The sequence below is a fragment of the Rissa tridactyla genome, chromosome 6 (genome assembly GCF_028500815.1).
Source record: "Rissa tridactyla isolate bRisTri1 chromosome 6, bRisTri1.patW.cur.20221130, whole genome shotgun sequence".
Classification (NCBI taxonomy): Eukaryota; Metazoa; Chordata; class Aves; order Charadriiformes; family Laridae; genus Rissa; species Rissa tridactyla.
Window position 1 is genome coordinate 9,003,573 of NC_071471.1, and position 27,248 is coordinate 9,030,820.

A 27,248-nucleotide genomic window follows, 5' to 3' on the forward strand; every position below is an offset into this window, starting at 1 on the left:
TGGCACAGGCTGCCCAGAGAGGTGGTGGAGTCTCCTCTGGAGATATTCGAAATCCGCCTGGATGCGTTCCTGTGCAACCTGCTGTGGGTGACCCTGCTTTGGCAGGGGGTTGGCCGAGATGATCTCTGAAGGTCCCTTCCAACCCTACCATTCTGTGATTCTGTGAAGTCATGAACCACTGAGAATTGGGATCATTTATTTTGCGTTGATCCTTTTATCCCCTTCACTGTCAAAGACTTTAAAAAATAACATTTCACCACTAAAAAGGAGCTTATGGTTGATCTAAGTGAAGAGGGAAGGTCTAATCCTACCGAGTGACCAAAGCAAGGCTTGGTACTCGCTGCCAAAGCTCGCAGTGGTTTTGCTGCCCAGCGTGCGGGATGTCCCTAGTCACCTCTGGGGCGGCGGGTGGAGGACGAAGGGTCACACACGCATGGCTTTCGCTTTGCTTTACAATAAGAAGGAAGAGAAACTCCCCGGGAGTGGGCGTAGGCTTCTGCAGGGAAGCGAGTGCGGACCGTAAGCCCCCCCACACCCGACGGCTTTTCCTTGGGGATGCCCTGTGCAAAGCTGAGCCTCCCTTGGGGATGCGCAAGGACGGGTTCGCTTTGAAGAGGTAAAATCCAGTGCCTTCATGCTAATCGCCTTCCCTGACAGCAGCGCAAAGCAACCGGGGACATCCTCAAGTGGGCTGGGAGCAGGGACTGTGCAGGCAGCAAGCACAGGGTTGTGTTCCACCACCCCGGCCCTTCTCGTCTGAATCCACACCTGACAATTTTCCTAAGTTTGTTAGTGCCTGGCCTCCAAAGGCTAAAATCAGTAAAAGACTGCGTGTATGCTCTGCTATGGTTTTACATGGCCACGGTCCATGGCGGTACCTGCGTGCCCAGCAAGATGATGTGCAGCGAGCCCCGTGTACAGCGAGTGCTGCTCCTCCGTGGTGACCAGGACATGGGCGGTGGGGGTGTGTGTGTGTGTGTGTGTCACCAAAAAAGGGAGGAAAAAAATAAAAGGGGAACCCAAGCCGCAAGGTTTGTTTGAGAGGAAGCGTGTGGCTCATAAAGCATGCCTCTGTTCCCAAGGGCTGATTAAACGTCAGCGGGATGTTATCAACTCACACATCAGAATGATTTTTTTTTTTTCACTTTTCTTTTTTTAATGTTTTTTTAATGTAACATTTCATGCTTTTCAAGCATAGGTGAGTTTAGAACCAAGAGACCACTTAAAAAAAAATGAAGAAACACGTTTTGAGACCAGCTGGAGGCAGGCAAGGAAAAGCAAGCAGAATTTCCCGTGGATGGCCAGGTACGGTTGAGGAAAGGGGTGCCAGAGGAGAGCGTGATGGGGGACAGGACACGGTGCAGGTCCTTTCCTGCCCAGCTATTCAGGCAGCACGCAAAAAGAAATAATAATAATAATAATAAAAAAAAGTTGCAACAGCTAAAAAACAAGATCCAAAATTGTTTCCAAGCTGCGCAATGCTCTGTGCCTGTCCCTTGCCCCCAGGGCTGGTGAGGCATGGTGCTGCCCAGGTCTCCATGAGCAAGGACCTGCCGTGGGTGATGTGCTGGTGGTTTCGGCACTGGACTGCGGTGACACAGGCTGGGAGTGATGGGGCCATGCAAGTCCCATGGCCATGCCGTGCCAGGCAGGGAGAAAGGGGGGGGGGGGGTGTCATACAGTTTTCACACACACGTTGCCTTGTGCTCCCTCAGCCCCAGCCAGCGACGCCAGCTGGAGGAGACAACATTTATCACAGCTCTGCAGCTGCCTTTTATTATTTCCCCCCCCATGCTATGAATTATATACGTTTTTGCTGGGGGGTCACTGATGTCTGGAGGCAGCATCGCTGCAGGCAGCAGCTGGACATTTGCCTGCCACAGCCTGTCCCTTCGGCTTTCCTTTAATTTTTTTAATGTTTTCTCCAAATGAACACATTTTCCCCCCCACACACATACCCCCCGCCCCAATTATGGGTGAGGTACACCGGGCATGGGGGCTGCTTCAGGCACCTGATGGTTGCATGCTGAATCCTGGGGCCTGGGGTGGAGCAGTGGCCACTGTCATAACAGAAGCTGTTTATTACTGTCCCTGCTGAGCTCACCAACCCCCCCCCCCCCCCAACAGCAACCTTCTGACTGAGAGCCCTTTGAGCCTTCTTCGGGGAATTCGGCTCCAGGGTTACAGTATTGATACTGGGAGTCCCAAGTGGAACCGTGTAAATGCCCCATTCATGGAAGAAAAAAAAGGTCAAAAAGTTAAAAAAAAAAAAAAAAAAAAAAAAAAGAAAGAAAAAGCAAGGCAGAACAAAACCCTCAAATTCTCCTCAAGGATGGAGGCTACCAAAAATCCCATGCTGCGAGGAGCAGCTATTCCCCATGGAGAGAAAGAATTAGTTACAGCCAAGCGCGGCTGGTGCATGGAGGGTGGCAGGCTGGGCGACGCGGGGAGCTTGTGGAATCCCCATCCCCATTGCCCCATGCACAGGCAGGGCGGGTAGGTGTTTTTGCTGACTGCATCAGGTATTTTTGGTGACTTCTAGTCCCGGGAGGTACTTTTCCCGTTGCACACAGTGAGCTGCGGGCAGCCTGCAGAAGGAAAGCCCTGCAAAGTCTGGCATCCCGTGCGAGATGGTTTATGTTTGGTGGGGACTAGGGAAAGAGGAACCAAAAACCCACCCAGGAGGACACAGGAGACTCAAAAAGTGTGACTGATACCCGGCAAGAAACAGGTGACAAAATACATATTGCCCATGACCGGGCGGCGGCAGCAGCTCAGACACCACGCAACACCTTTCTCTTTTAAAAACGTCATTTAATCCATTAATTCCACAGCATCGCCATCGTACACACCAGCACGACACCTCGGTACATGGGACACAGAGCCAAGGAGATGCAGTTACCCAGAAACACGCTTTTTCTTCAAAAAAACCCCAACCCCTTCCCCCCTCACAAAGGATGTAAGGGGGAAAACCAGCAGTAGGTGACCGGAATAACTAGTTCTCTTCAGCAAGTTAAAGGCACTTAGCAAGGGAACGAAACGCCAGCCTGACCAGGCTGCCTCACCCCGGTGCCCCATGAGCTGGACCCTGCCGGGGGCGATACCAGGGGCGATGCTGGGGGGCGGCCATGGGGTTCCCCGGGAGCACCCGGGGGCTTTCTTACTTTTTTTTCTTTTTTTTTTTTTTTTTTTTTAAAGCTGAGAGCAAACTTTTTTGTATTTGGGGCTTTTGCTGTTCACGCTTTAAATCCAGCAGCCAGCACCTCCCCACCGATACCTGACCAGCCGCTGCTGCTGATGGAGGCACCAGCTCCGTGCGCCACCCCCACCCCCCCCACCCACCCCCCTGCGACGGTTTTGGCTTCAGAGCGCTGCAAATACGGCATTTTTACAGAGCAGAAATATAAAATCCAGCAGGTCTCCCCACATGCAGGCAACAGCATCAAGATAACCAAGAGCTACAGGGAAACTAACACCCCCTATATATATATATATAATTTTCTGCATAGATTAAAAAAAAAGAGAAAGAAAAATAAAGAGTTTACATCATCCCTGGTCTGCAGGCGAGGGCTTTCCAGCTTAATCCATCCCAGCATCTTTCTGCAGTAGCCGGGGGCAGGCACAGCTCGGGGACACTGCCCGGCAGGGACATGGGACACGGGCCACGGGCCCCCATGGGGACTGCGGGACAGGGACTGTCCACTGGAAAGCCCCTGGAGCAACTCCTGGGAAAGGAAAAACAACCCTAAGTTAAACCAGCACCCCCCCCCTCCCTCCCCAGCCCCACCAAACCCCGCCGAGGGCTGGCGCCTCCATAACCTGCACTTTCTGCAAAAAAGAGTGGTGGGGGGGGAAAGAAGTCATTTTACAAAATACATTCTTGGCGGGGGATGAAATTTTAATGCAGCTCATGCTTTTCTGAAAACACCCTGAATAAGACATTAGCCAGACTCTTCGCTAAGATGGATTTGCCCCCGAGGAAAAAAGAATTAAAATGTAAAAAAGCTGGCGCGGGCGAAACGCTTGTCTGCTGCCGGCTACAGCCCGGCAGCCTTAGGAAGGGGATGGCCGAGCTGTTTCAGCATTAAATCAAATAAATGAGGGTTGGAGACAGGCCTATTAGTCTCCCAGTGTCCCTCCGCCTGTACGCGCAGGGGAGGACACATCCGGCTCTCAGCTAATGAACGCAGCCACTAACGGGGAGCCCAGCCCAAAGGCAGAGAGGTGAGTAATTACCATATATAATACATTTAATATGCTGCTTAGATTTTTAACATAGATTTTTTTTTTTTTATTTATTTCTGACATCGGTGAGTCATTTAAATATTTAGCCCAGGCAATAAAATATAAAAAACATCCCATCTATGGTATGTGCCTGCTGATTCTAACAATAGTCACAACATTAGGGCCCAGTGAATGTTATTGTATTAGAATCTCTTAAGTCCATGTCGTACATACATTATGAACTCACAAATAAATAGCTCTACAAAAATCCTGTCTTTTCTCCATAATTTCACGCGATCGGCAAAAAAAAAAAAAAAAAAAAAAAAAAAGGCTCTTTCTGGTGATGACAAATTAGAAATTGCACATTTAGTTGGAGGAATACATTACTGGTGCATCACCAAAGTCAACCACTAGGCAACAAAAAGACGTATCATATGAAACAATTTTTTAAATTTTTATTTTACATATTTATACATAAAACTTTCAAGGTAACTCTCTGAATCCAACCGAATGTTAATAGCACATCTAAAAATGAATGTCAGGTAGTCAACATTCACAAAATGTTGAAAACTGATTAAAATATACATATTACTGAAAGCTACAACTTCACTACGAGGCAGGCATGTATTTTTTTGACTTGTATAGCACCGTCAAGTACAGTTTCTTTATTTTAAAACTACAGTGAAGAATAAAAAAGTAGTCAATGGTAAAATATCGTTCAACTGAAAATCTCTAAACAAACAAAAATAAAGTTAAACTACCCTCTCTTCTCACCCATGATTTATAATGTTATAAGTACTGTACATTTTTTTGTAATAATATTATTAAAATGCCTGATATTTAGTGGCACGAGTAAAAAAATTAAAATAAATTAAGAAGCAGAGGCCAATCACCGGACATAAAGCTTCAGACATGGTCAATGACTAACACTGGTTTTCTTGTGCGCCACCGTGGACATCAGCGCTTGGACACACACAGAAGCAAAATGAAGCCTCGCTCGAGCTCTGCTCCCGGGGCTCCGGGGTTCATTTTGCTGGCATCTTCTCTGCCATGTGCTTCTGCTGACTTTCGGCGTGTCTGGGGGAGGAAAGAAGCCGCGTCAGTGGCTGGGCCGGGAGGAGGAGGAAACCCAAACCACAGGCAGGGCTGTGCTCCAAGCCAGCATCCGCGCCGCTCTGGCAGCCGACCAAAACCAGCATTTCCCAGAGGAAAAAATAAGCACCGGGCGAGGGATGTGCGGTCTCTGCCCAGGCTCCTTCCCGGTGGGAGGGAACCAGGAGGTGGGCGAAGGGGAGAGGAAATCCTTCTCTGGAGCGGTTTTGGGTCAGCTGGGATCATCTCCTCCCCTCCTGCAGGGATGGCCCCGAACAATGCCGGGATGGGGACAGGCGGTGCCCCCCACCATGCACCAAAGCCGCCACCATCCTGACCAGCTTCCCAATAAATTTCATTTACTGAACTGTCATTAATTGCATTTAGGAAGCAAAGCCTTTCTTGAACCACAGAAGGACAAACAGATGTGTGGTGTCGTTGTCGTTTGTTTGACCCAGTTCTCTCCCCATTCCAAACGCCCCCCCCTTTCATCACTTGCTCTTCCTTAAGGGAAGCAACGACGGTGTCTCGCTAGACCCAGAAGTGACAACCTGCCTCCTTGTCCCTGGGGTCACCATCCCCTGGGCAGCACAAGAGCCACTCCCCAAATCCCTCGCGGCCACCCCAGCTGGCGGAAACTTTTTCCGGGCAGAGCACCGTCAAATCTCAACCAGCTGCTATGCAGCACCACGGTGTTTTAAAATAGCAACAAGTTTAGGCTTTTTTTTTTTTTTTTTTGCAAGCTTATTGCTTCAGTTCTGAAACCCCAGCCCTCGTGCACTGACAATAACCAGCATCACCTTTTTCAGCTTTCAATACTCCTCTGTGTTTCTGCAGCACATCATGAAGGATCTCAAAGGAAAACGCCTCTTAAGCCTTGCTCCCCAGGAGATGGAGTCCTTTAGGAAACCTGCCTATATTTTGCAAGGCTTTCTGTTTTATCGGCTATTGGACATTAATATTTAAGAGACTCTGAAATGCTCCCGTTGGCCAAGTCCTCCTGACGGTGGAGGCAGACCTGCTGTCGCTCACCCCAGTGAGAGGGGTGAGGGACACGGGGAGCTGCTGGGATTTTCCTTAGATGCACGAGGGTTTTGCAGCATTGCTCCTTCCCATGCTCTTTTCAGACTTCAGAAAGGGAAACACCAATTCAAGCGCATGTGTTTGGGGAGCTCTTAAAAGCTGCTGACAGTCTCCAGAACCCAAGTGCCTTGATCTCTTGTTTTGGAGGAGAGAGCAGCGTCCTGCCCAGCCCTTACCTTTGATGGCAAAAGCTTCAGAACTGAAATTCTGCTAAAAGAAAACCCCTACGCGCTGCTGATGGTGAGCTGGGGACCTGCGAGGAGAGAGAAAATACCCCGAGGAACCTCCTTCACCTGGTCAGGTCCTCGATGTCCACCAGCATGGCGTCCTGCTCCGTGTGCAGCTCGTCCCGAATGAGCAGCAGCTGCACCAACTCCTCGTTCAAGCCTGGTGCCGGGGAGAAAGGGGGTGAGTTTGGGATGTCCTGAGGAACCCTGGGCTGGGACCCGTACATCATCCTTCCCCGCTGCATTACATTTAAGCTGGTGTGCAGAACCAGAAGGGACCTCCCCAAAGGATGCACATTTTCTAGGATACACTGTAAGCCCCTTGCTGCTGCATGCAAGCAGTTCCTCCCCTGAAATAGCTTAATGCAGCAGCAAAAACAAAGATGAATTTCTCAGTGTGCCCACCCGCCCTGCTCTGGGGACACTGGCCAAGCCAGTCCCTCTGCTCAAGAGGGATGTTTGTGACACTGGATTCTTGCTTGGGGCTGTGTCAAAGAGTGGGGAAGAAGAAGAAAACGAAAAGGACCATGTGAAAAATTGATCTGCCGGCCCAGACTCCCCCAAAGGCTCTACCTGCCCATCACTCACTGCCAGCGCTGGCGTTTAGACTGCTTAAATACTGGTTTAACGCCTCTTCAGTTTGGGACACAAGCCCGGTGTTAACAACATTAACGCTCATGCTCCCATACTTGGGGCGCTTTCTAAAGTAACATTAATTAACGAGCGTTGGCTTTTTTTTTTTTGGTGCCTTTGCAGCACAAAATAACAAATCACGACTCAACGGCGCAGCTCCGCATCCTCAGAAGGGCTGCTTCCAGAGGGGATGCCAATTAACCAACACAGGTGGGAAAGGAGCAGCACAGCAGCACCCAACCAACCTTCTTTTGACCTACGGCCACTAGAGAAGTCTACCTTAAAATGGTTAATGAATTAATTAATTACTTGGAAGATGGAGATCCCTTGGGGAAATAAACCCCTGGATCTTTTGGAGAGAGCAGAGGTGAGGTGGTGTAGTACTGCCCCTGTGGGCAAACGCAAGGACCCATAAAATGCGTTAAGGGGCTGTAGCCAGCACAGCATCGTGTTAACTAGGGAATGGATTTACCCTGGGACATCTGCTAAACCGGAGGGTTTCTGCGCTTACAGATGTTTTTGATGCTGTGGCATAGCATCACATGAAGATGCAGCCATAAAGCCACGAGTGGCAGGTGCTTCCAGGAAAGGCAGACTTCCCAAGACTATTTTTACCCCACTAGGTTTTGAGTTACAAGTGGACCATTAGGTGCTGGCACAATGCTACAGCCCTCCCCTCTCATGGAGCCAAGTGAGGGCTTTAGGAGAAACTGGAAAAAGGAAAGAAGAAGGTTGAAAGAGCCAAATCTGGAGGCAACTCCATCTCCAGCTTCTGTGGTGTGTCTCTTCCATATATTCATGTCTAATACGACATTTATCAATGTTTCTATGTGTATCCTGGAGAACTGTTCTTAATTAAATGGGGCATACCAAAGAATAATTAAACAAGTGTCACTTACTTTCTATCTGTGAGTGGAGATCATTGACTATCACTTGTAGCTGCCCGATAGTCATGTCTCTTAGATCAGTGGGTTTTAAACTTCTCTTCATCAGGCATTCACTTATATGAGGCATATGTGGCAGCTGAAAAGAAATGTTCAATTTTGTACTGTTTTCTTCGAATTACTTCTATTCCTGAGCAGTTTGCCTTGCAGGCGTCCCCCTCTCGCAAGCCTGCATCAAGGACAGCACTGAGAGTACCAAAACAAGCTAAAACATCTACACAACGTTTGACCCAGGTCTTCAGATCTACCAGGAACAGTGGTGGAACGATGCAAGGGGAGGCGAGGGCTACGGCGAGCAGCATTGGACCAAGGCAGGAGTGCTCCAGGTTGGGATGGGATGCGATGGGATGGGATGTGCTGAGCAGACTGCACCTTAGAGGGTGAGCAGCACCATGCTAGCCTCAAGGCAGTAAGAACCTTCACACTTCATCATCTCATTCCCTGCATCCCCTAACGCCCTGATGAGATAAGCTATGTCAACCCTTCAACTCCTGACTGACAGTCCCTATCTCCACTGCTCCTCTGCATCTCTACAAGCACCGTGAGCAAGGACTGACGGCTGCTGTACGTGTCTTAACAAGCAAAAGCAAACAGCAAAAGAGCTGGTGTTACCCCCCTTCCATGCCGTCCCACGGCCCCCACTTACAAGATCCGCTACTGGCGATTTCTTCCTGTTCTGCTTTTCCACCTCGACCTGCATTTTGGCCATGGGCTTCGCCATAGCCAAGGCCATTTTGGCTTCAGCTTGGAGTTTCTTTTGCCTGGTGAGGAAGTCCATGTCATCGAGGGACTCCGACTCTTCCTCCGTCGTGTCTCTGTCGGAGTAGGACGAGCTCTGCTTGCTCTAGGGAAGCAGACATGCAGCTGTTTACAGGCCCGTTGCCCCAACTGTGCCACAGCAAAGAAGTTTGCTGTCAGCTTACAAGTTTGCTGTACACTTACAAGTGGCATCATTTCTACAGAAAAGGCGAAAAGCACAGATATTTTTTTTTACTTTAATCCACAAGTCTACCTTTAAAAATCAGAGTAGTTCCCAGGTAGGCCCCCTTGACTATTAATAGCAACTCGAGCACTTCAAACGGAAAGAGGAGCCAACCAGATCAATAGGTGTTGAAGGGACAGGCTGGTTAAGCTGGAGGAAAACATCGGGGGCTGTGGTGTTGTATTCACAAAGGAAAAGAAAGGAGAGGAAAGCTGGTGGGAGCTGATACTGCGTCATATCCATTACTGCCCTGATAATTATCAGAGCCAAAAAGAAAGGGAGGAAGGAAGGAAGGAAGGAGGAACACCTTCACATGAAGGCATCTGCTCTACAGCAGCTCTGTGCAAGCCAGGGGCAATTTGCTATCTGCCCCTTAGGATCTCGCATTTCTTTTATTGATGGCTGAACCTGCTGCTCTGGGGTTTAGCACCGCTGTTTTAATAGGATCAGCTCTTTATCAGCTTCCATTACGGATGGTCTCATGGTTTCCATGCTCCAGAGCCTCTGTGGGATGGGTTCTCGGACCTACCATGGGCGACAACGGCGTATCCAGGCTGGTTTCTGTCTTGCTGTCATCGGCGTCGCTATCCTTGTCGCTGCCGCTGTCGTTCACGAAGCAAATCTGCAGGTTCATCCCACTTTGTAATCTGCGGGGGCAAAGGGAGAGGTGACACCTTGGCCCTCTTGCGCCAGCTTTTCCCGCCGCGCCGATGGGCTGCGTGGACAAGACGCTGGAGCGCTGTCAGCAGCGAGTTGTTCACCTTTTGAAAGGATGCTGTTGTCCTGATGTTGTATTGGCCTCAGGAAAATATAACCACTTTCACTTTTTTCCAAGAAGAATGTCACCCCCCAGCCAAAAGCCGAGCCAGGACCACCAGCTCGCAGCAGCAGGGCATGGGTAAGCTCCCAGGGCTGCCCCGTGCTGCCGTTTCCGAGCGGCAGTTACATGTGGGACTGGGAACACAGTGGCCGGATGATGACAATGCTTCTACCACCATCTATTGATGAACTTCAGAATTGCCAAGATACTGCAGAGCTTTTGTCATCACGGGTGGCTGTATTATTACATCAAATAAAAATATTATATATAAAGTATACATGGAATATATAAAATTATATTATATATAAATATATAAAGTATATTTTCTATATAAATAATATAAATAATTTATTATTGTACTATATAAAGTAACGTGTTCACGATCGAAACTACTTGTTCAGAAGGTTAATAAGGCTGTTTGTGGCCAAGAGGCGCTACTGTACAGCAAGAGATGGTTACTGTGTTTTCTGGACTCTCCACACCATCGCCCAATTTGGACAGGTTAAGACCACCCAAATTCACCTTCCCAGGAATGATTTTCTCCATGGTGGCTCAGGGCAGGGGCATCCCAGCACAGGCTGAGAGAGGGAAAAGCACTTCTCCAGCTGAGAGCATCCCGGCTTTGGCTACAACGACAGTTATCCCCCAAAGCCACTGCAGAGCAGGTCATCAGCAGATAACACACGTTTTATGGGTGCCGGCTGATGCCCGCAGAAGAGCATGGCACACCAAGCTCCAGGTGGACCCCATGGCTCTCTCTGCTCAGACCAGCCTCCAAGAGCAAACAATGGAATGGATTTTTTGGACAAAAGGGTGTCTGTGAAAGGCTCCACTGATGTTCACATTGCGGAGCAGCTCTGCAGCCACCAGCCAAGCCCGGGATCTCCAGAAGAATTCACCCAACTGACACCAGAGTCAGGCCCATTTGTCTCCCACAAATTCTGCTCTCCTTGCACATCTTCCAAATTCATTAAAAATCAGCCCCAGAAACTAGAGACTTTGGGGGTCACCTCTATCAGTCTTCTTGGTGCACCCTACCCCATTACTACCTGCTGAAGATGGGGCAAGCCCCCCCATACATTCTGCTGCCTGTTATTCCTCATTCTCAACGTGGCGGGGGGCTTATATTGGTACTTACACAAAGCAAACCCTTATTTTCCATTTATTTTCGTGGAATTTCTTATTCACCATTACCATAAAACAGATAGCATTAATAATTGAATTTTTTTTACAATGAGGGTGATGAAATACTGGCCCAGGTTGCCCAGAGTGGTGGTAGATGCCCCATCCCTGGAAACTTTGAGGTTGGACGGGGCTCTGGGCAACCTGATCTAGCTGAAGATGTCCCTGCTCATGGCAGGGGCCTCGGACTAGATGGCCTTGGAAGGTCCCTTCCAACCCAAACCATTCTATGATTCTATTCCATAATTCTACACAAGATTTTAAGCCTTGGTGGACAGATGCGGGTACCCAGGCCGGGCAGCAGAATGCACCCTTGGCTCAGCTTCAAATTGCATTGCACAGAAAGGGCAGAGCAAGCGTAAAACGTGGGTCTATGACTCACTTGCCTTTCGAGAGCATGACCCCAACGCCTGAAACCCAGCAATTCATGCTCTTTAATTTCGTATGCAAGCACAGTTCTCAACGAGAGCAACGGTCCCCCAAAGGTTCCTGTAGGTCCTGTAACAGGCAGCGTGCAATACTAATGCTTTGCCTGAACGATAAATATTAATGAAACGCCAAATCGTCCAGGTACAGCTGGTAATTTCTCGTGGCACAGCTGCCAAACCCTGCCGTGCAGCATTAATTAGACCCGTGCTATAATTACAAGATAGCAGCTCCTGGTTTAGCTGTAACTACACAGAGAAAAACTGTTTTCCCTTTCAAATGACTCGCAGTTCAATTTAATTTCACAATTGTACCTCTCTGGTGTAATAACAGTATTCCTCCTGGCTTTATGCCTCTCTCAGACTTTTTTCTTCTCCCACACCATGGCAACAGGTAGATCTTCACTCCCAACGTGGGAGGCGCTCAATCCTTTCCAAGTGCCATGGGTTACTCCCCGGCAGCTGAATATAAACAAGCCTTTTTGGAGTATATTTGATGTAGATATTTAAAAAATCAGAATAAGTGAGGTATCCATGCTACGCAATGTGCCAGCCCCAGGGATGCAGCCGTGTCCAGCCAGCAGGGCCTGTGCGGAGGATGCAGATGTTGGGGGGAGGCAGGGAGCCATGCTAAAGCTCATTTTTTCCATTCTCTGGTGCTTTCTGTGCTTGAGATTAATTGCTCTCCACTGCCCTGCTGTCTCCAGGGCTAGCTATCAGCATCAGATCTCTTTCCAACGGGCTGCCACCTCCTCAGCCACCCAAGGAAGATGCGCTTTCACAAACCTGTGTTTTTTCACCAACCATCACCACCACGCTGCCTGGCACAGGACTGGTGGCACCGTGGGACCATCCTCGAGCCTTGCCCTGCTTTGGACACACACGTCTGGCATTAAACCAGGCATTCGGACGTGAAAATCCTCAGTATTTTGCAACTCAACTTAAAGAACTCCTTTGGGGAAAAAAAATTAAAAAAATCAACTGTTTTCCTGACAATAACTCCAGTTGTGCATTCACCACCGTTCTCGGTCCGCCCAACTCAAAAGCAATGCTCACTTCAGGGCAGAGATCCTAAATGCAAACCAAAAGGAAACCTACCTCAGGAAAATTCATCATTGCTTTATCCTCTGAGCATCCAAATATCTCTTCTATACAGTTTTAACCTAGTATTTTAGCATATTATTTACAATTAGTTACATAACAGACAACTATTGCGTTTGGAGCATAAGACGTTGCTCTAAAACAAGGAAAAGTCAAGAATACGGTTGCAAGCAAAAACTGAGGGACCCTCTGAAGGGCAGGTCTCAGGATGCCCCACTGGAGGCATCTCACGCTTTTCAGCCTCCAGAGAGGTTTTGGGCTGCGAGGCCCCCTGGCTTACCGGGAGGAGAGGCTCGGCTTGCCGCTCTTGCTGCAGCTGGTGTAAAGTCCCGGGCCATCGTCAAAGAAACTGCCCAGAGCCAACTTCTGCCTGATGGATTCCCGCTCATTCTTCTGGGCCTGAAAGGGAAGGGCGACAAGAAGAGATGAAGCTGCCGGTCACGCCAGCGCGCAGGAAGAAGAGTTGTCCCACCAGCCCCACCGCCATGCTCATGATTCCCAACATCCCCCAAGCTGTCTCCAACGCTTGGGTGGGACACATAGCCCATCCCAACAGAAAAGCTCATCTACATCTCTCTCCACATATCAATAGATATATATCTATATACACATACACCTAATGTATACTTCTGATACATACCTTATACATATATATATATATATATATATAAAAAATATATAAGCCACCAAGGCCACGCTTGCACCAGTAGCGTCTTCCACTTCCCTGAGCAGCCTCCAAAACCACACAATCCTTCTTCTGCCAACGTGCTTAGAGATTATCCATTATCAAATTATTCATTATCAGATTATTCAAATTATCCACGGTTTAACAAATGTATTTTTATACATATATGCTTTTTTGAATAAGGGCAAGCTACAAAGTGGTTTGAAGTTAATCACCGATCAATGACTATGGAGATGACATTGTAACCAATGTGCAATAAATGAAAATCACAGATCTACATTAAAAATTAGTACCAGTACTATCCCCGTGTCTGTCACTAACAGATTATGTGCCAACGCTGACTACAAATTCATACAAGGCGGCAAGTTATTGATAGAAGGAACATTCTGAAGCCCACAAACATTTAATTTTAAAATAACACATAATACTCAATCAAGAATACACAACAAAAGAAAACATAGCAGGCAAGCACGGGCTGCCTCCACGGTGTTAATTAATATAACTGCGCTTCCCATATTTCACCTAAGTAAAAATAAAGCACCTTTTTTTGATGCAAGGAAATGAAATGTAACAAAATGCAAATTATTAACTTAAAATAGCTAACAATTTAATTCCAACTCCAGTGCTGACTACATACATAACATTATCACACTGCCCATTATATTGTCAGTCCCTTACCAAAATACATACTTCATTCGTAACGTAACTTCTTTTATTTAAAATATTAAAAATAACCCCCACGGCATAAAGCACTATTGAGTTTTTGGGTTCAGCTCCTGGCTTCTGAAGTTCTACCCGGACCACCCAGCTACGTTTTTCTGCTTTGTTTTTTCACGTTTCAATAACTGATGCCTCAATCACATGGAGGCAGCTAGACTGAGAAGAAAAAATTGCCAGCCCTGCTGGTGAAGGCAGCACAGTGAAAAAAATAAGTCAAAATGAGTGAGAAATATTGTTTTTAGTGGTCTGAAAGCAGAGACAGGGCTGCCTGTGCAGGTTCCTCACGGTGTCCATCTCATGATGCACGTTGGCGTCTCCCCCGTGAGCACCAGCCGCATCCCTCAGTGCATCAATATTTCATGGAGTCAGGGATACTTAGCCTCCCCGTTTTTTCCAACTCAGCTGATCCTGTCCCACATCTTCCCATCTACTTCTGATTTTCCTTGCGTTCCAACAGAAATCAGGAGCCCAAAGTACATCTCCACGTCCTCCTGCCCAGCCGGGACAGCGCACCCTGGCCAGCCCGGATGGCTCCCTCCCCCCGCAGCACATCTGCCTACTCTCTGTGTGCTGAAATCTGCTCTTCTTTGCATTAAAATACACATAGATACAGGCACACTTCCACATATTTACCCCTTTCAGATGGGGCTGTCTCTCCAGATCTTTTTTAATTTTGCTCCATTTCCCACCGAGACCCAACTGCTCCCGGTTTGACATCTGTACATTTACTCAATGTGCAATTTGTTTTCTCCACCAGGTCATTACTGAGGATACTAAATAACAGTGCTCCCAGGACTGAGCTCAGAATATCCCGTTTTATAAGCCAGACACAGGCTAATGACCATAAAGAAATCAAGAGTCCTATTTGTTATTATAAAATAGGGAACAGTTACTAAGAAATAGAATATACCTAAGGGAACTGGACTTTAGGCTCTAGATAAATTACCCAACAGCTGCAGTATACGTCCTGAGCTGGGTATTGAAAACTATAAATTGAGAAGGAAAATTGCAAGTGTTTTTTTGATTATCAAATATACTTACTTGGTATATAAAAAGTAATGGATCAAATACTCAAAATGCAAAAGCACTAGCAAGAAAAACATAAACCCATGTTTTCAAATGTGTATTTTGGCACCAGATCAAAAAACGCCTGTATTTCAGGGGTCCGTAGAGCTGAAGTCTGGTTCAGACGATTATTTTAAACAAAAGGCTGCTTTTTGCTTTTAAGGCCAAACAGTTTTGGGCGGATGTTTTCCTTCTTACTGTTGACCTTCCAATTCGGAAGGTCAGTAGCTACCTTTGTTTAAGTACACGAATGAAAACACAATGCCGGGGTCTGGCTGTGACCGCCTACATGTCAAATGCTTTACCCAACCATCCCAGGAAAGGCAGATTGCCAGAAGAGGTTCAACCGTTTCCCATCCCCGTCGCCCGCTGTAATTATTGCTGTTTATAAACCTATTGCAATCACCTCGCCGGTGTTTGCAGATCATACACGACCGTTTGTGCTCTTCACCACCCGCCTCCGACACGTGCCGTCCCTCGCACCAAAAAACCCTCCATTTTTGGGGTAATTCAGAGCCTGAATTTATCCAATGTACGCCTTCTCCCCACACAGTCCCATGCCTGGGGATACACGGAGGTACCGCTGATGCTGGGCGCCATCCCCAACCGACCCGAGGCTGGATGGAGAACAGATGCTCATGGTAGTGGGCACAAGATTTCTGCTGTTTTCTGGGAAAATGAGCAAAGTCCATACTGTGTTATTTATATCACTCAAGAAGTAGTAGCTGGACTGCTCTTTTTACCACGTACACTCCATACTATTTAGCATACAGGCACCCGTACTAGCAGCCTTTACTCCTTACAGACATCACCTGAAACAGCACATAAAATTGCTTACAGATCTATTCAGCGTTGAGGTATAGCAGCCATTTGCTATGCTCCTCATCATGCTCTGAGATGAGACCCCCCCTACCTTGGGTAGAGCAGCCAGCTCCTAATAACGGAGCTAATAACTCCTAATATCTTCTGGAGTCGTACTGATGGAGACCAAAGCCCGACCAAATACCAGGCAAGCTTTGCTAAGGCGCTGCCTGTTTGAAGAGGGAAGAGGCTAATTACACAGTGAATTACAGATTAAGGGGTGCCAGCAACACTTCAGCAGGACCCTGCAGTGCCACTGCGATGCGAGGGGTTAAAACGCGGTGAGGCCAGTGGAGGCTGGATGCTGGAACCATCCACCGGCACCAAACAGGGTACACAGCCCGGGACACGGCCAGGCCACCGAGGCTATTTTTGCCAGGCTCTGTCATTACCAGCCACGGACAATTACTATATTTAAAGTTCCAGACCCATAGGCAGTGCCTTACTTTATCGCCGTCAAGTACAAGGGCTATTCTTGGATTTACAAGCACAAATTGTAACCACAGAGCATTTGTTTTTATCTCCTTTTTCTTCAAAAACCAAGTCAAACTTGCGTATCTCAAGCCACGTGGCAAACTGCCTTAAAACCCAGGGGTCTCGGGGTAGGAGAATGCGTTTGGAAACATCTCTTTACATTTTCTTTACCATAAAGTGACACGGAAACACAGAGGGAGGAAGGTTTGCTGCCCCGCATCAGTGCATTAAACGCTATCAAGCGCTCCCCTGCTCCGGCACCTGAAACGCAGCGCCCTGGGAGGGTGTTGGGCAGCGTTTCGCCCAGTCCCCTCCTGCCAAGAGGGCGACTGTTGGCAGACAAAAGGCTCCTTTTTGTCCCTTACCTTTTTATAACTCCCCTCCCCGGCCGGCGCGGCTGCTTTCCTGATGACGTCACCCATGCCATCACCCTCCCGACTCATCTCCTTCGCTCCCGGGTCCTCACGTGGCCGGTGAAACGCTCCCCCCGGGGCATCTCAGTCTTTCCTCCGCTCTTCAATCGGCACCATGGGACCAAACGCTCGTCCCCAGAGCCGAGACCTGCAGCAGCCCACCGTCCCCTGCCCGGGATGCCTCCCCGGCCCCTCTCGCCTCCTGCCCGCTCCGGAGCACCTTGCTTTTCCCTAATAAAGTCAACAGCAGCGCCGGAGCCTCGGCCAGCTGATGAGAGGGAGGCGAGGGCTGAGCCGGCCAGGGAAGCCGCGTCCTCCTCCAGCCACTGCCAGCGCCGGATAAAAATAGCCCCGAGCCCTCACCGGCTACACAAGGGCAGGAAAAAACCCGGTATCTGATTTCAAAATCCAAGCCTGGCGGGGTAGTCACGGCTACAGCAGGCAGGAGGAAGGGGCTTTCTCACAGGGTTTTCCCCGTGGAAGTTATCCTAATGAAATTCCGGGGGTCGGAGGAGTTGCCCACGGCCGCGGCAGTGAACCCAGGCCGAGCCGGAGCACCCTCAGCCCTCGCACGAGGATGGGCAGTCACGGCAACGTCAACCACAAGATGAAGGTTTTTTTCCCACTCTTTAGACAAAAAACACCAGGACGACCCAAGGGGGCTATTTCTTGGCTAAACCAGCCTTTTAAGGTACAAAAAAAAGTTTCTAGGAATTAACCAAGAGCTCAAAAAGGCGTTCAGCCTTAACCTGCCGCCTGCCTTGTGGGCTTGCAGAGCCTTGGGACACCTGCAATGTCTCATCCCTGCTCAGGGGTGGCCAAGCACCCCAGACCTGGCTCCCGGGGGGCTCTGCAGCCCCCAAACCTGCACCGCTTACAGCTCCAGCTCGTGCCTCCAGCAGTCCTGCCTGGAGACTCAGGCTTCCCAGGCACGGCTGCTGCTCCCCGACCTCGCGCAAATCCTGCTCGGTCCCTGCTGAGATCCCACCTCCGTCTCACCCATCACGGTGTGCGATGTTCGCTCCGGATCAGCCGCGGGTGGGCAGGGAGAGGCAGAGATCACGCGCTCGAGGCTGGCATTTCTATAGGGAATACTTAGAAAGGTGGAATTGATGCCACAATTTCTCAGTGATCCTCAAAACGTGGCGCAGCAGCAACAAAAGTACTGATTTCTGGTGCCACACAACCACGCTGCATGCCAGATGAGTAATTTTAACAACCCTCCAAAGTTTACATGTTTAAATGACATATCCAAGTCATGTTGACATCATTTCACCCAAAATGCGTATTCTAGTTAGATCACCAGCTCTAACGACATACGAACCACGCATCACGGCATTACTCTACTCTGAAATTTCAGGAAAAAACAGTAATAATAAGCAGGACTGTTCAATTCCATTCTTGTCCCACAACACTGCTTTGTAACTGCAATTCCCAAATGAAACAAAGTCATTCTCTGGATATTTAATTATTTTTAGTTCCCCTCCACCACTGACTCATTGTGTCCTTTCCTGCTGTTGCTAAATTAACTTCCTCTCCTGGCCGTGGGGATGGATCCTGACACAATAAATCTGAAAAAATAATAAATAATAAATCTCACAGCCCAAGAGGAAGGATGTGGTAGCCAGGAGGACTGGGCTGGGGGCTGAGCTTGCAATTTGTCACATACTCCCCCCCCTGCCCCAATTTGGGACAAGCTCCCGCATCACCCTGCCCTCCGTTGTCAGAGGGGGATGTCCCCAGACCCGTTCCTGGGCTGAGCTGGGGAGCCCGGCCCGGTCCCGCTGCGCCCGTAGTACCCAACGCGCAGGGGGAAGGATGCTGCGTGAACTCCCATCCCTCCGCAAACTGACATCAAAGTCAGCCCTAAGGGAAGGAAGTGACACAGTTTATCGAAAATATTTTTAGCGCTTTTCACCTACATTTAAAAAAATGGTTTATCCCCCGTTTCAGGTTTCAGGCCAGCTCACCTCTGCCCTGCCCTCCGAGACGGGATGCTCCAGGACCAGCCTCACGGAGACGCAACCCCTGAGGAGATCCCACAGAGCTGGTCTCAGCCTCCAGTGAAAGCCCCGCTTCCAGCAGCCGCCTCGTCCAACGCAACAGGAGAAAACCAAACGAGGTTAAGAAGCACGGCCGGGAGCCCCTGCACCCCCATAACCATTGCTGGGGGCAGATTTGGGTGCCCTGCTCGGTGACCAGGACCAGACCTGGCCCTGCACTCCTGGGAGGGGCATCTCCCCACTAGCAGAGGAATGGCCAATTTAAACCCTGGATATCAAAAACACAAGACGAATGAATTTTGTGATTGTCTCAGTGCAGGGACCAAACCCTTTGGTGTTTGTCTCCTTCCCCACCCGATGCAAAAAGCCACCGCGGGCAGACGGGCAGCAGGGCTGCCTGCACTGGGCAGCCCAACAAACTCCCGTGACCGTCCCTCTGGCAACCGGCCTCTGCTTGAAACACCCCCCCCCACACCCCCACCCCCAGCTACTGGGTTTAAACAAACAAAAAAAGGCAATGTCAGGGGCGACACCGTCAGGTACGCTCCACGTTGGCATCACCAGCCAAGGACTAGCACGCCAGACTGCATCAGAAGGAAACCGGCCTCCATGGCCACAGCCACGGCTTCTCCAGCAGCCCACGGCAACGCTGGCGGGGGGAGGGGGGGAGAGGTGGCCATGGCCACCTCAGTCCAGTTTGCTTTTTATAGCACGAAGGGAAAGCTGAGAACGGGCGTATCTGGAGCAGGTCAGATGTGTGGGAGCACGGGGCCACGGACCCAGCGCCGCGGGGAACACACCGGCCGGGGATGACAGTGCTCGAGTTGTCCTTATGCAAGGCGAGGAAATAGGACACATCAAGTTTTGTGTGCTTTAAACATGCCTGCGTATGGACAACCAAACAGCTAAATTTAACTCTACTGTGCGTACGTAACGCTTGCTTGAATCAATGAAAAAACCCTCAATGCTGTTGGAGCATCCTCCACTGGGGGAGGAAACCACCACCGTCCCCTTTCTGTTGGGGATCAGCTCCCACACACCGCCGGTTACCAAATTAGTGGATAAAACCCCCTAAATTCCCAGCAAAGTTCAATGAAAGCACGCCAAGCACCCTCCCTGTGAAACCGGCGTTCGTGGCCATGGGGCGCTCGGGCCAGCATACGGAGGTGGCTTCCAGATTCACAGAAATCTCAAGTTGCCAGAACTACTTCGCAAAACGTTTATTTTATTGTAAAGTTTGGAAGAAACCTCTTCAGACAGTCCCTCCAAAGCACAGCATCCTTCCAGTGCAGAGCGGCGGTACAAGGCACTTACAAGTCACTGGAAATTTAGGGATGAGATGGACCATGCCCTCCCCTCAATGATGCTTCCCTGAGTTTTTGCGCTCCAAATGCTTTCCATCTAGTTCGCAGAGCTCTTTCTTTTCTACCTCTGCCTAAACAAGAAGGCCTTCAGCCTCAGCTGTCTAAAATGCAGGCTTTATTTTATTTTATTGTAAGTGGCTTGGGATGCAGGGTCAGCGTGCTCGGCCACATCAACTGTGGGTCCTCTGCTGTACCACTCTGCAGCGTCCCTCCAGCCACAGGCCAGCAGCTCTCCGGCTCTGCCAGCGCTCCACGCTGGGTTTCGTGGCATTTGAGGTTTTCTCCAAGGCCCGTCTCTTGAGGTTATATTCTGCCACGAGAATCTGTATTCGCTTTAATGAAAAAGATGATGACAGCCTGGTATTTTTACATGCCACGAAAGCCTACAAAACCCTGAAGATATCAAACAAAAGAAACCTAATAAAAAAAATTTTTTTTTTTTTAATGAGCCCTTCATATTTTAAGCTTGTGATTTTTATTGCCCAACTTTTATGGTTTGGTGCTTGGTGGGGACCTGGGAGCGGTGGGGGCCACCCAGCCTTGCCTGGTCCATGCCCTGGGCAGCCAGCCTGACCCACAGCGACACCAGCACCTCCCCACTGCAGGGCTCTTTCCAACCAGCCCCCCCGGAGAGACACGCACAAACCTGGCATCACCAGAGCGGCAGAGAGTCAAGGCTGATGCACGCACCCAGACCAGGTCCCAGGAGAACACACGGGGCCGAGCAGGATGCTCCACACACCCCAACCCGCCAAAGAAATTATTTCTCAGCAAATAAAAATCTCATTTTTCACATCAGATTTTTTTTTTTTTTTTTAAATTTTCTTTGCCTGTGTAAAGCCTGGTAACATCTCCCGAGAGACCCTCCCGCCAGCAGATAGCTCAGACCGTGACTGATGCCAGCGCACAGAGCCAAAACCGGTTCCCACGGGCAACTGCCTGTTTGGAGTCTCCTGCCTTAGGCTGGGGCTACGGGTGCCGAGGGGTTTTTCCACTTTTAGAGACGCATTAGAAATCAACCCAAGGAGACGATGTAAATCCAGACGTATTACCCACTCATACAGCGGTGGCAAAGACACACAGAGGAAGGCGGCAACACCCTGAAGAGTCCTGTTTTGCTCCATGCAAAGGTGGACCTACCAGGCAATGCTGGAAATACACATTTACAAAGCGAACTGAAACATTAGCTAAGGCTGCAGGCCAGTAAAGCACTGCTAATACACACACTAGAATAAAACCTTTATTTCCATGCTAAGGCCCGGATTTGCACGCTGGCCTTTTATACTGCAGGAGCTCGGGACCTCACAAAACGTAGACCCACTGTGCAAGAGCCGACATTGCTCTTGTAAAACTGTAGGAGCAATATGGAGCCCTAAATGAAACGTTTGGCATAGGAAAAGAAATCGGTATGAAATAGGAAAAGAGAAATAACTAAGAGAAAAATACACAGCGGGAAGAGTGGCTGCAGCCTCCAGGATGTGGTCATGGGAAAGATGTCAGACGCTGGGACGTCCTGACCATGGAGGACCCGGCTTAAATTCAAACGACGGACCTGACTTAGCCACATTCAAAACCCCAGGAGGACCTAGGGCCACCTCAATTTCAGAGAGCAGCAGTGCCAGCTCATTTATGGTATGAAACAGGACTTCGGAGGCAAGGCACAGCATGCAACAGGAATACCCTCCTCTTCCTCAGCACCCACCTGCGCTGTGCCCTGCCCCCAGCACCCTCCCTGCCGCGGAGCTCATGTGCCAGCCGTGACGTGGTCATGTCAGAGTTTTTCTGCTGAATTTCTCCAAAACAAACACATTTTCAAGTTTTCCCCCTGCGTTGGCTTGTTCCTCTATTTGGTTTATTTTTAGTTTATTTAGCAGCTTCAAAAAAAGGGGCGAGAAGAGGGAGGCGAGCAGAATTACATGCTGCCACCCTCCTCCCCTGGGACACTCCGAGCAGCCATCAAAATCCTATCATTGCTGGCTTCCAGTCGATCCGAAACCCGGGATTGCCGTCCACAAAAGGATTAAAACTTGGCCTTTAGGTTAATGGGTTTGGGAGGGGGCTGGGGCTGCTCCTAATCTTTGCAGTGTCGTAGGAAGGTTTTGAAACAGATTTCATTTGAAAAGACCGTTTCTCTGGACTTTTTTTTTTTTCTACGATTTGCATGCTTTCTGGCTGTTTTCACTCTAATATTTATTGGTTTGGAGGAGAGGAACCAATTCATAAACAAGCAAGTAGATTAAAGCAGATAAAAGGCGGCAGCAGCGCTGCCATCGCAGCAAGCCCAGCGCATTAACATGCAGGGATGCTGGCCAGGCCTGCGCCGCAGCTCGGCATCGGCTCGGCTCGGCATCGCTCGCCCACCACCATGGCAGGACCCGCTTCCACCCAGGAAACAATGCGCAACCTTTAACCCTTGCGTTCCTACAAGTATGCCGGGAAAACATCCGCTGCGCAGAAACAATGGCACCATTTATTAATGCACTAGACAGCAACAGGCTCCGAGCTGCAGAAAAATCAGATCCCCTCAAAAGGGAGGCTGAAAAAAAAAAAACCCAGGATTTTTTTTTTTTGCAAAGAAGCTAAAAATGGAAATTCATTTCCAGAAGCATTTGCTGGATTGAAAACATTCAGTGAAAAATCTCTTCAACTCTTCTCTCTCTGTACATACATACGCTTTTGTATCTTTTCCCTTCACGATGTATTTTGCAATATGAGACATTTTGTCTTAAAACACAGACTGAAGTTTAAATTAAATGCGGTGGTGGAGAAAATGAGGATATGCCACTGTCCTGGGCAAAGCCCCGTCTCCCGAGGGTCCAGCACTGCCGCTGGGAATGCCTGTTGGCTGTTTTGCAAAACACACTCCTCCGCACGTACGCAAAGGCATTTCTCAGCATCGCCATAGCAGATGGACAGGCGTTTGTGCATTTGATAATCTGCCCGTACCATCGAGCCCTAAACATGCCATTTTCTGTGCAGGTGCACCCAACAGCACCCACCCCCTCTTTACAGGGAAATGAAGCCACAATAACAGCCCACCCCAAGCTCTGACTTGCCCCACCAAAATAATCCTGACGCAAAAGCTGTTATTGATGCTGCCTCCCCCAGCGCTGCTGCCAGGCCCCAGGGCCCCCCCAGGGGACGGGGGGGGCTGTGATGGATGCTCAGAGAAGGAAATGCTAACCCCAAAACCCATCACCAGTTAGAATCATAGAATAGTTTGGGTTGGAAGGGACCTTAAAGACCACCCAGTTCCAACCCCCTGCCATGGGCAGGGACACCTCCCACTAGACCAGGTTGCTCAAAGCCCCATCCAGCCTGGCCTTGGATGATTCTTGCATGGATTCCATGCAATCCACGCAGCTCTTGCATGGATTATTTCGCGGAACAGCATAAACCACGACGAGACTGCATCTGAAAAGAATTATCTTGCAGGTCAGCTCTCATTCTTACATAAATACAGAAAGCACTGAGAAATACGCTATTATTTCTAAAATTCCCATCGCTCTCCTACGGCAGCTCCAGAACCGCGAACCCGCAGCTCGCTTACTTACACGGAGCAGTTTCATCAGGGCAGGCAGGCAGGAGGCAGGGGCGCAGGCAGCTGCCTGACCAACCCGCCCTCCGCCGGGCGAGCGCATCCCCGGCGCCCGCTGCGCCTGCCAGCCTCACATGGCGACCACAAAAGCCCCTCGGGCAAACAGACAGCTCCTCCCCGCCACGGCCGCTTCCAGCCCGCTGCCCTGAGAGCCTCGGGATGCCCCGGGGGCAGGAGACCACGGTGTAAACCCGAAAAGGCGGACGCGGGCTGCCCGCACCCCCCGACACCCCGGGGCCGGCGGCGGGGCGGAGGCCGGCGGAGCGGCTCGGCTCGGGCGTGGGGGGCGGCTGGGATCGGGGGGCCAAGCTCGGATCGTGGGGGCCAGGCCGCGCTCGCCCCTTACCTGGTAGGAGCAGTTTTCCTGGTGTACCATCTCCGTGCATCATCCGCCGCTACCGCCCAGCCGCCCCGCGGGGTCTCCGGCCCCGGCGGGGGAGGAGGAGGAGGAGGAGGAGGATGGGGAGAAGAAGGAGGAGGATGGGAAGAAGGAGGAGGAAGAGGATGGGAGCCCGGGCCAGCCGCCCGCCGGTAAGATGGATGCTGCCGCGCTGCTCCGCCTGCGCAGCGGCGGCTCCGGCGGAGCTCGGGGAGGGGGAGAGCCCGGTCCCGCCTCCGCCGGCGGCGGCACAAAGAGCGGGGGGGCTCCGCGCGGGGCTGGTGCCAGCCGCGCTCCTCCGCGGGGAAGCGGGGGGGGGGGGGAAAAAACCCAAATAACCGCCCCTAGACACTGCGCTATGGCTGGGAAGTTCCTCCCCCTCCGGCCCCGGGGCGATGCTGCGGCAGCCGCAGTTCCAGCCCCCCCAGTTCCAACCCCCGCCCCCGCCCCCCTCGGCTCCATCTGCCGGAACGGGGTCGCTCCGCAGCTGAACCGGCCCCGGCGTGGCGATGGACCACGGCTCCAAGGACCGCAGCCTGGGATGCATCGCCTCCCCGAGACGCTGCGAGACCCCGAGCTGCGAAATAAGATCTGAAAGACACCTTTCTTTTACTCTCTGCCGCAGAAACATAGCGCAATCTTTACTGGAAAAGGCTCTGCCCTACATTTCCAGCTAATTATACCTCCACCCTGCAGCGAGGGGGAACGCGGAGCCCTCTGCCATAGCACCCGCTTGGCCTGGGCTCCAACCTCGGATGCGACCTGGTTTTGGGCAGAGGGATGGATGGAGGCAATGCTTGCGCTCGCCCCAGCGCCCTTCTCCCACCACTCTAACCCTTCTCTAACCAAATTTCTCCAAAGAAAAGGCCAGTGAAGATGAGGCAAACATCCAGCGCTGGCTCTGCAGAGCCTTTCTGCAGGATGATGGTTTGGTGGGCTGAGCTGGCACTTGCAACCTGGGGACAGTGAAGTCTCTGTGTCCCAGGGCTGGGAAGCCCCTCTCCAGCACCCCCATCATTACACACACAGCAGGAATTCACTGCCATTTGCAGAATACTCCTGTGCTACCCCAAAATAGCATTGCGAGATTATCAAACTTTCTTCCCTGCTTGCAAGCTCAGGCTCGAGGCAACAGAATAGAAGGAACTGAACCCTAATTTTGCTTTCTATTTTAAAAGGAGAGACTGGAAAGAATGGCGGGACAAGTGCATAGTTTATAATTCTCTGCATTTGCAACCTGCTGAGTGCTGGGTTCTCAGTTAGCTCAAGTCAGCTCAGTTTGACTTTGCCACTCATTTTCCAGGGGGTAACATGTACCCCAACAGCCTCATTCGCAAGAGTTTGGGGTCTGGGCCACAGCTGGATGCGAGGATTCAGCAAGTCGCATGTTCAGTCCCTATTTTTGGCTGGACATGGACCATCCGAGGGGCACCAAAGCACCCAGAGAGCGACGGCAGTGCCATGGGTTGAGCTCGCACCATGCACTGCCTCTTACCCGGGCAGGCGATAGCGCTTTGGCTCGCAACTAAAAGAAATTCCATGCCTCGCCTTCCTTCGTTCATCAAATAGGGCTTTATTCTGCTCCTAGTCACAGCCAGCTGTGGCTACATTCAGAAATGCACATGACTGTGAAACCCAGAAACACTTGCTCACAGAGCGTCTCAGATTTGATTCCCCGCACCAGATGTGCCTCTGGAAAAAAAAAGGCCTTTGTGGGATCATCGCTTTGCCCCAGCTTTCCCAGCTTCTCACCCCCACAAACAGGCCAGAGCCTCTGTGGGTGGATGGCGAGTCCCCGTGCAGCTGGAGAGAAACCCCCAGACCCGCCTCAGCTCCAACCCTCCTCCTCAATGCCTTCTCTCCTGCAGGAGTAAGAGCTTTGAAAAAAAAATAGAGCTTTCATTTAAAAAGAAAAAAATAATATCTTCTGCATAAGTTTTTAAGAGAAGATGAAGTCATGCCTGTTTTTTACTGGATCTGCAAAGAGTCCCATTCAACTAGGCAGCTATTTCCAAACATCAAAATAAAGAATCCCCACTTTTCAAGATACCGCATAAATCTTTGGAAAATTATCTGCGGCAAGCTGAAAGCAGCCCCACATATTACGTAATCTCTAATGCCATTTATTATGTGCATCACAAGGAAAACTCCTGAAATTACCCCCCACTTCCCACGTGCGGGTCTATCTATAACGGCAGTGACTCAGAGCTGCTCCGCACGCAGCAGATTCCCAGTGGGAACTGCACCAACCTCCCGGCACCCAGGCCTGGTGTGGCACGGGGCAAGCCCCCCCCAGTCTATTTAACAGCTTATTCCTTTTGCAAAATTCGGCTCAGCATGTCACCCGCTGCAGAAAAGCCCCCCGTTTGCAGCAAGTCTCTTCCCTCCAGGGCAGGGAGCCCCGCACGAGCCTGCGATGCAGCCGGAAAGGGCCAGGCATTGCTCTCAACCTCTGGATGTGCTCCTCTGTTCTGCATCCGTTTGCGATTACCCGTTCAGAAATGAGGCAGGCAGGCAGGTAATAATTAAAGCAATGAGTAATTAAATTGAGTGAAAGGCTTCTGGCAGTCCTCCAGGTGGGTCAATGGGAAACGATGCTCCTGGATGAAGGCAGTGAGCAAGCGCTGCTGCTCACCACGGAGGCACAACCCAGCAGGAAGCCCCAGGAAAGCCCTGATGACCCCCAACAGCCCCTCTCGGCTGGGGGGTACCTGCACTGCCTCCTTAGGGCATCTGATACCACTTATGTGATGATCTAGACAAGTTTTCCTGAAGCTTTCCCCCAAACCAGCTCCAAACTAGAAATGTGTAGTTCAGAAAGCCCCGGAGAACGTCTCCAGGGGGTCTGATACCAAGCCGGGGACACCCGCACGAAACACTTCCCTTCAAGCCCCCGCTTCCAGGTCTCCTCCAGAGGGTCTGGGAAGATGCTGCTCAGAGGCAGGGTCAACCTTGGCTGAGCAGCCCCCCAGC

At 50.4% G+C, this 27,248-nt stretch overlaps 1 protein-coding gene across 2 annotated transcripts; it reads right to left on the reverse strand.

Moving 5' to 3' along the window:
• Positions 1-4,657: 4,657 nt before the first annotated feature.
• Positions 4,658-24,575, reverse strand: SCHIP1 (schwannomin interacting protein 1). Of its 2 annotated transcripts, none has more exons than XM_054206832.1 (7): positions 24,243-24,575; positions 12,994-13,112; positions 9,715-9,832; positions 8,850-9,047; positions 8,159-8,282; positions 6,693-6,786; positions 4,658-5,301 (listed from the first exon to the last, which is right to left on the reverse strand). In XM_054206832.1, the coding sequence occupies exons 1-7, from the start codon at positions 24,270-24,272 to the stop codon at positions 5,250-5,252; spliced, it is 735 nt and encodes a 244-aa protein (XP_054062807.1). In that variant the 5' UTR covers positions 24,273-24,575; the 3' UTR covers positions 4,658-5,249. The 2 variants fall into 2 exon arrangements, with proteins under 2 accessions (XP_054062807.1, XP_054062806.1); XM_054206831.1 differs by lacking the exon at positions 24,243-24,575 and adding an exon at positions 16,884-17,222.
• Between the last annotated feature and the right edge of the window lie 2,673 nt (positions 24,576-27,248).

Coding starts and splice junctions, on each gene's coding strand:
- SCHIP1 (XM_054206831.1), bottom strand. CDS start 16,961: ATGAGTCGGGAGGGTGATGGCATGGGTGACGTCATCAGGAAAGCAGCC. Junction 13,113..16,883: donor GGGAGGGGAGTTATAAAAAG/GTAAGGGACAAA, acceptor CTTCCCTTTCAG/GCCCAGAAGAATGAGCGGGA. Junction 6,787..8,158: donor TCTCCACTCACAGATAGAAA/GTAAGTGACACT, acceptor CCCCGGCACCAG/GCTTGAACGAGGAGTTGGTG.